This window comes from Equus caballus, chromosome 19, assembly GCF_041296265.1.
Source record: "Equus caballus isolate H_3958 breed thoroughbred chromosome 19, TB-T2T, whole genome shotgun sequence".
Lineage (NCBI taxonomy): Eukaryota > Metazoa > Chordata > Mammalia > Perissodactyla > Equidae > Equus > Equus caballus.
Window position 1 is genome coordinate 47,135,008 of NC_091702.1, and position 9,394 is coordinate 47,144,401.

The 9,394-nt window shown below is 36.6% G+C and overlaps 1 protein-coding gene across 2 annotated transcripts in view; it reads left to right on the forward strand.

Moving 5' to 3' along the window:
- PARP9 (poly(ADP-ribose) polymerase family member 9) overlaps positions 1-4,099 on the forward strand; it is a 41,674-nt gene extending 37,575 nt beyond the window's left edge. For both annotated transcript variants that reach the window (XM_005601933.4, XM_005601934.4), the window contains exon 11: positions 1,555-4,099. In XM_005601933.4, coding sequence (XP_005601990.1) covers positions 1,555-1,934 — 380 coding nt within the window. In that variant the 3' untranslated portion in view covers positions 1,935-4,099. The remainder of the gene's footprint in view (positions 1-1,554) is intronic.
- Positions 4,100-9,394: the final 5,295 nt, after the last annotated feature.

Genomic DNA, 9,394 nt, shown 5'->3' on the forward strand with positions numbered 1-9,394 from the left:
ACGAATGTTGCAGAGGTTGCAGAGAAAAAGGAACCCTCATACACTGCTGGTGGGAATGCAAACTGGTGCAGCCACTATGGAAAACAGTATGGAGATTCCTCAAAAAACTAAAAATAGAACTACCGTACGATCCAGCCATCCCACTACTGGGTATTTATCCAAAGAGCCTGAAGTCAGCAATCCCAAAAGTCCTGTGCACCCCAATGTTTATTGCAGCACTGTTTACAACAGCCAAGACGTGGAAGCAACCTAAGTGCCCATCAACAGACGAATGGATAAAGAAGATGTGTTACATATATACAATGGAATACTACTCAGCTGCAAAACAGAACAAAATCATTCCATTTGCAATAACATGGATGGACCTTGAGAGAATTATGTTAAGTGAAACAAGCCAGCGAGAGAAAGATAATCTGTGTATGACTCCACTCATATGAGGAATTTAAAACGATGGACCAAGAACAGTTTAGTGGATACCAGGGGAAAGGTGGGGTGGGGGGTGGGCACAAAGGGTGAAGTGGTGCACCTACAACATGACTGACAAACATTAATGTCCAACTGAAATTTCACAAGATTGTAACCTATCAATAACTCAAAAAAAATAAATAAAAAATTTAAAAAATTTAAAAAAAAGAAAAAAGCAATTATATATGATCAAAAATATATCACATACATGTCTATTCAATTGACTTTGTTCTATGCTTAACCATTTTGCCCCAAGGTAATAAGTAGGAAGAACTCAATGGGTGGAGGAACAAAGAGGAAGAAGAAACTCTTAGGAAAGACATCTTTGATTTTTATCTCAAAATATTTCCTTGCCACATAAAATTATACTGTATTTTATCTGTTTACATGTGGAGAGTTCCCTTTGTGAACTTTTGAGAATAGGGATCATGTCTTAGTCGTTTTTGAAGCTCTAGAGCTGTACTGTCCCATATGGTAGCCACTAGCCACATGTGGCTATTGAGCACTTGAAATGTGGTTAATCTGATTTGGGATGTGCTGTAAGTATAAAATATACACTGGATTTTAAAGACCACTACCAAAGCAAAGGATGTAAAATATCTCCTTAATAATTTTTTACATTGATTACATGTTGAAATGATAACATTCTGGATTAATAGATTAAATAAAAATATTATAAATTTCACCTATTTCTTTTGACCTTTTTTAATGTGGCCACTAGAAAATTTAAAATTACATGTGTGATTCACATTACATTTTTGTTGTTCAGTGTTGCTCTAGAGCCTGAAACAGTGTTTGGTAAAGTCCTAAGTAAATGTAAAGAAAGAGGGAGGGAGGGAGGAGGGAAGGAGGAAGGATGGGAGAAGGAAGGAAAGAAGGAAGGAAGGTGTATTTAAATGTAGGCTATTACTATGTTGATATCAGTGATAATTTGCGTCAAGGAAACAACTTTGGGTGTCTGTGCTATAGACACAGAGACTTGGGACCAGGAGGTGGTGATTATTTGGAGGACTAGAGAGAATGTATATTAGTACCCACATAGGCAATATGACTAACCAGATCATAATAATCTTTTTTTTCTCTTATCAGACCCAAAGTATGGACCTGGCATATACTTCACCAAGAATCTCAAAAATCTAGCATCCCAGTTCAAGAAAACGTCTGCCACAGATAAGCTGATCTATGTGTTTGAGGCTGAAGTACTCACAGGCTCCTTCTGTGAGGGTCATCAGTTAAATATTGTTCCCCCACGATTGAGTACTGATGCCATAGATAGCCATGACAGTGTGGTTGACAATGTCTCCAGCCCTGAAACCTTTGTTATTTTTAGTGGCACGCAGGCTATGCCCCAATATTTGTGGACTTGCACCCAGGATCATGTAGGGCCAGAGGATTACTCATTAGGACAAATGTTGCCGTCTCCACAGCAGCTTGGGAAGAGATTCGTAAGTGGCAGCCCTGTTGACTAACTTCTGCATAATTTTAACAACTGGCATGGCCCTGCTTTGGAGAAACTAACGAAATATTGACCATCAATGACTCAAAGACTGGTCTGAATATGTCAAATGGCTCTGGATAGACTGAATGGGTTACTGAAGGGGCCAGCCACATACTAGCATCTTGGTGCCTTCGTCTTTGTTTTCATCTCTTGGGGGTGGGGTGGGTAGATACTAACTAAAACACTCTCAGGACCATTCCTTCTCCGTCATAATGTCCTTTCATCTTCTTTACTACAGGTAACAGCAAAAATATCTTACATGTAACGAAGAGATTTTTCTAGTATATAATTCAAGCCCTCTATTTTTTAAAATGGTGATAGTATAACATATTAGGACAGCAGGATGATTTTCGATTTTCCAGAGAATCTTATACAGTGCTTTAGATATCAAAATAAATCACCTTTATTTGAGTAACTGACTTTGAAGAAGTACATGTAAAATGAAGTTATTTGAAGTGGAAGGACATCAAAAGCCTGATATTCTACTGATATCCTGTTGGGATTCAGTCATATCAAGCAATGCCACTCAAGCACCATGAGGCCCAATTATTAATTCACCAACTATTTCCTGATAACCAGATGTGTTTCAGTCACTTTCTGTGTGCTAGAGATAAGATGCTGAATAAGACAAATGTCTTCATAAAGCTTTCAGCCTGAATAGTCAAAAAGGCAGCGATGGAAAACTTAACAAGTGTGATTGGGTATAACAAAAGAGGAAATATACAGATTCTGTGGAAAAATTTAAAGGAGAGAGGGATAAATTAATCAGGGGTTGGGAGGCAGGCCTTCTAACAACAGTGAAACTCAAGCTGAGACCTGAAGAATTTGTAAGAGTTACATGAATAAGAGATGCAGCAAATCAGGAGCGGAGACAAGAGTATTTTATGCAGAGAGAGAATAGCTCTTATAGAGGCTGAATTCACTGTGACTGTGCCCAAATTTGACTTCAGAGTTCTGCATTGTAGAAGCCAGCAAATCTCACCAAGCATCTCTTGCTATTCTGAAATCCATATTTCTCTATACTTTCAAACTTTCTTGACCCTCACATCTTCAACCTCTTGCACAGAACATTTCCTCCTCCTCATCTTACCATAACCAGCATTCTTCCTCTTGAAAGAAGCATGCTTATTGTCTCATATGGTATCATCCTTGGATATGGGCAAGAGGGGCCCTGCCTTGGACCGCTAGTTTGAGAGGGCCCCACTCTGGCCTTGCCCCAACTGTGCCTATCTCTACAAGGTGAGAATCCACAGGTCAAGAGAATTTATTCATTTGGAGCCCACACACCTCACTCCAAAACCACCCACTAGGTACCTGGAACCCACAAATTTCCTGCCTAAACAGCTCCAAGTCTATTTCCAGGGCTTGACTGGTCCTCCTTCTTGGGTCTCTCCTCCTGAGAGTGGACTAGGCCATAGTCTGTAGCAAGAATGGGCAAGGGGTGACCATTTTCAGGGATTGGACTTGGATGTGAGGGCCGATGTGTTTACACGCCTGTGCCTGAGGCCTGTGGTACAGAGCTGAAGGTGAGAGTCCAGATTTGAAAGATCTAGCTTATAGGGATTTCGAAAAAGGATGGAGGAGAGCAATGTTCTCAAGGATAAGAAAAAAAAAACCCATACCAAGAAACATCAAGTGAAACTGTAGACTACCAAAGATCTGATCTTCAAAGCAGCCAGAGAGAACAGCCAAATCATCTACAAAGGAATGACAATTAGACTGACAGCATAATTCCTGTGGTAGGCAGAATGATGCCCTCCCCCACCCACTGCAAAGATGTCCACACTTTAATCTCCTGAATCTGTGAATATGTCACCTTAAATGGCAAAAGGAATTTTGCAGATGTGATTAAGGTTACCCTGCAGATGGGAAGATTAGCCAGGATTTTTCAGGTGGGCTCAATCTAATTATATGTCTTTCAAAGAGAGAACCTTCCTAGCTGCTTCAAAGAGATGGCAGCATGAGAAGGATATGATGCTCTGTGCTGGTTCTGAGATGTAGGAGGTTATGGACTTAAAAGCTTCCAGAAAGGATTGAAGCAAGCCTGCCAACACTTCGATTTTAGCCTCAAGAGACCCATACCTGACTTCTGACCTATAGAACCATGAGACAATAAATTTGTGCTCTTTTAAGTCATTAAAGTTGTGGTAATTTGTTATGGCAGTAAAAGAAAATGAATACACTTTTCAACAGCAACAATGAAAGCCTGAAGACATTAGTATAATATTTTCAAAGGCCTGAGGGAAGTTAACTGTTAACCTAGAATTCTATAAATAAGCCAAACTTTTATTTTGCCTTAATTTTGAATAAAGATACTCTCAGACCATCAAAAACTGAATTTACCAACAACAGACTCTCACTTAAGAAACTTAAAGATATACTTAAGGAAGGAGGGAAAAAACAAAAAAAATCTAAGGTGCAAGAAGGCATGATGAGCAAAGAAATGGTAAATATTGATACATATGAACAATCATTGTCTTTACGAAACAACAGCAATAGGAATGTCTAATTTTGTGAATAAAGTAAGAAAAATAAAATATTGAAAAATGAACCATGTAAAATGGTGGAGTAATGAATATAGTTAAAGAGATTTAAAGTCCTTGTGTTATTCAAGAGGAGATTAGCGTTGTTTATTATACAGATTAAAATTTAAGGGCGGCCAATAAAAGAAGAGAAATAAAGTATCTAACTTCTAAATAGTAGACCAAAAAATGGAATTAAGAAAATCCCGGGGCCAGTCCCACAGTATAGTGGTTAAGTTCAGTGTGCTATGCTTCAGTGCCTTGGGGTTCACGGGTTCAGATCCCAGGCACAGACCTACACCACTTGTCAGCCACGCTGTGGCAATGACCCACATAGAAAATAGAGGAAGATTAGCATGGATGTTAGCTCAGGGCGAATCTTCTTCACCAAAAAAAGAAAGAAAGAAAGAAAATCCAGGGGCCAGTCCAGTGGCCTAGTGGTTAAGTTCAGTGCACTCTGCTTCGGTGGCCCAAGGTCCATTCCTGGGCGTGGACCAACACTACTCACTGGCAGCCATGCTGTGGTGGCAACCCACATACAAAATAGAGGAAGACTGGCACACACGTTAGTTCAGGGCAAATCTTCCTCTAGCAAAAAGGGGAAGATTGGCAACAGAAGTTCGCTTAGGGCAAATCTTCCTCAGCAGAAAAAAATCCAAAAGTCTGGAAAAGCAGGGAAGGGGGAAAAAAAGAATCAGGAGGAAAAAAAAAGTGAGACAAATAGCACAAAATGGTAGAAATAATTCCAAATATGTAAGTGACCTTTTTTTTTTTTGAGGAAGATTAGCCCTGAGCTAACTGCTGCCAATCCTTCTCTTTTTGCTGAGGAAGACTGGCCCTGAGCTAACATCCGTGCCCATCTTCCTCTACTTTATATGTGGGACACCTACCACAGCATGGCTTGCCAAGCAGTGCCATGTCTGCACCAGGGATACAAACCAGCGAACCCAGGGCCGCCAAGGTGGAACGTGCGAACTTAACCGCTGCTCCATGGGCCGGCCTGTAAGTGATTTTAATATGTGTAATTTGGACTGAACTTGCTAGTTAGGTCACACACTCCTGGATTGGATTTTAAAAATCCAACCACATACTATTTACAGGAGATATAAGAAAATCATTAAAATTACAGAAAGATTGAAAATTAAAAGAAAAAATGTAATTAGCAAACACTAACCGAAAGAAAGCTGGTGTAGCTATATTAATAATGACAAAACAGATCTTAAGTTAAAGAGTGTTATTAGGGATAAAGATGATTATTTGATAATAAAAGTTTCAATTAATCAGGAATAGATATAATGATAAACCTGTATGCAGTTAATAACAAAACCTCAAAATATATAAAGCAAAAACTGACAGAATTACAGGCAAAACTGATAAATCAACTATGATAGAGATTTAACACAGCTCTCCCAGTACTAATCAGTACTGTGTCATCTGACACAGTAAAAAAAAAAATTTGTAAGACTATAGAAGATTTGAATAACACAATTTTTACCTCATGTACATATACAGAGCCATCTACCCCACAATTAGAGAATACATATCTTCTGAAGTATATACTCAACAGTTATGTATATTGACCATACTCTAAGTCCAACAACTTTAAAGACATTCTCAACTGGACCATGTTCTGTGACTATCTCATCTATATATATACTATAAAATTATATAAATATATATATATATTATATATATAAATATATATAAATATTCTGCAATATTTGTGATTTACACAGCTAAAACAGTGCTTATATTATTCATAACCTTAAAGCTTATTTTAAGAAAAAGGCAGAAATTAATCAGCTAAGCATCCAATTGAAGAAAAGAAAATTAGAGTAAACTTGAAAAAAGAATAAAAACAAAGTAATGAAATAGAAACAAAACATATAACAGAGAGAAGTAGAGTCAATAGCTGTTTCTTTGTAAAGATTTTAAAAATTGACAAATCTTTGTTGAGACTGATGAAGATAAAACAAGAAAAGGTACAAATAAGGAATTTAAGGAATAAAAAGTGGCTGTAAATAAGATACATTAGAGATCTAACAATAAGATAATACTAGAAACAATTTTGTGCTAATTGAAAATTGACAAAATATAGATTTTCTTAGAAAAATATAACCTACCAAAACTGACTGAAGAACTAGAAATCTTGAGTTTTCTAATATCCATTAAATAAGTTTAATCAGTAGTTAAAATTTTACCTAGTAAGTAAACAAATACAACAGGCTAAGATGCTTTTACTAGTGAGTTCTATCAAATCTTGAAAGAACAGATAATTCCAATCTTATGCAAAATTTTCTGGAGAACAGAAATAGAGAGAACACTCCCCAACAAATTTTTCACGGATAGTTTAACTTTGATACCAAAAATAGACAACAGTATAACAGGAAATATACAGACTGATTCATTTATATAGATGCACAAATCCTAATCCAAATATTAACAAGTATAATTCACCTCTGTATAAATAGATAAATCATGGTCAAATTGGGTTTATCTCAGAAATGCAAGGATAATTTAACTTTAGAAAATCTATTAATGTAACTCATCATATAAATATATTAAAGGGTATGCTCATTTCAATAAATATAGAAAACTCATTTGACAATTCATAAAAAGATATCTATCAAAAACCTAAAGCAAGCTTCCTCTTTCATGGTAAAACATTAGAATGATTGCCCTCAAAATCAGGAATGAGACAATGGATGCTTCCCATCACCACTTATCTTCAGCAATGAATTAGAGCTCCTGGCAAACACAGTAAAGAAGAACAAACAAACACTAAAAATGGTGGGAAAAAATGTCATTAATCACAGGAAATACGATTGTCTATAGAAAATCCAAGAAAATATGGAGATTATTAGAATTAATAAAAGCATTCTGCAAGGTTCTAAATAGAAGTTATACATAAATCAATTTCATTCCTATGCACAAGAAACAGTAAATGTAAGGACCATTTTTTATACCATTAACAATAGCAACAGCAAAAAAATAAGGTAAGTAGAAATAAATTTAACAAAAGATGTATAAAAACTTCATGAAAAAAATTAAAAACTTCACTGAAAGGCATTAAAGAAGATCTAAATAAATGGAGAGAGATACTATCTCTTTATCAAGAGGAAGACTCAATATAATAGAGATGTCTATTCTCCAAAAATTAATCTTAATCAATTCAATGCAATTTCAATGAAACTCATTACAGATTGTCTTCATAGAACTTGATGGAGAAACTATAAAATTTATATTAAATATAAAGGCCCAAGAAGAGCCAAGGCAATTTTAAAGAAAAAGAAGGTTGAGGTGACTTGACCTACAACATATCATGACTTATTATAGAACCACAGTAATCAAGATGTAATATTGGTGCAGGGATGGACAAACAGACCAACTGAATAGAATAGAAAGCTCCAAAACAGACCTGTGCCAAGATGGAAACTTGAGAATGTATGTATCTTGAATATATTTATATGTATCTCGAATATATACATATTAAATATACATGTATCACTATATATGTATTGAATATACATAAAATGTACATATAAATTTATAAATATGTCTGAGATACATCTCATCTATATATATACTATATAAATTATATAAATATATATAAATATTCTGCAATATTTGTGATTTACCTTTTCACACTGCAGGTCTTATGGTGTCAATATTTTTATGGCACATTTAAAATTTCCCAGTAAATATCTGCATTTAGAAGCTAAGTACCACTTAAAAGTCAGAATTTCTATAATAAAGAATACAAGTGATTTCTTATTCAAGTTTCCTTGTTCAAGTCAAAACTGAGTATTTGATATTTGCATTTTTGCTCACTGGTTCTTTTTATTTTCTGAGTATTATGTGACTATCTGTATGCATACTTTTCTCAAGATAGAGCACTGAGTGTGTGTATATATATGAATGATGGAGGACCAATCTCAATAGATGGTCTTGGACAACTGGTCAAGGAAATGAAAAACAATAAACTTGGATCCTGTCCTAGGTCAGGTTCCCTAGAAGCAGAGCCTGAGATGGGGATTCTTATTCAAGTGACTTATTGGGGGAGTACTCTTGGGAATATGGGAGATGGCATAGGGCAGGGGGAAAGCTAGCCAGAGTGTGGTCTTATTTGAAGACTAGCTTCAGTCTGATTCTAAGGGAAAGCTCTACAGCACAAATTGTACTGTTAGAGTAAGTCAAATACTGTAGCAAAGGTTGGTCTTTTGAAGTGCTATCAGTTATTGGCCTAGGTCTGTCCTTGAGGGTGGGAGTGAGAGCCTTCTAGCAAGCTGGTTCCTGCTGGGCCTGCAATTCTTCAGAGAAGGAGGCAGCAAGAGTTCTCAGCCAGCACTCATGGCAGGTAGGGGAATGGTTGTACTGGGCAGATGAAGGGGATACATCTGGCCAGTAAAGGTGGGGAAGAGTGACCAATTGTCCTGATTTGCCTGACCTTCCAGGCTTTAGCACCCAAATTCCCTCATCCTGGGAAACCCTCCCAGGACATACAAAAAAAATCCCTGTCTTTTGTGATGGATATGGAAGGTTGAGGGAAAAGTACAAAACCCATATGACAGCCCAAAAAATAGGGGCCGACTCATAAGGCATCTCTTATATAAGGCCACCTCTCCAAGATTGGGAGACATAGCTGACCTACCTAACACATAGATATAAGCACAGAGAAAGAGGCAAAATGAGGAGGCAGAGGAATATGTTCCAAGTAAGGGAACAGGACAAAACCCCAGAAAAAGAACTAAATGAAACAGAAATAATCTACCTGACAAAGAGTTCAAACAAAAAGTCATAAGGATGTTCTCTGATCTTGGGAGACGAATGGATGAACTCAGAATAGAAAAGAATGGATAACTTCAACAAAGAATTAGAAAATATAAAAAAGAACCAATCAGCAATGAAG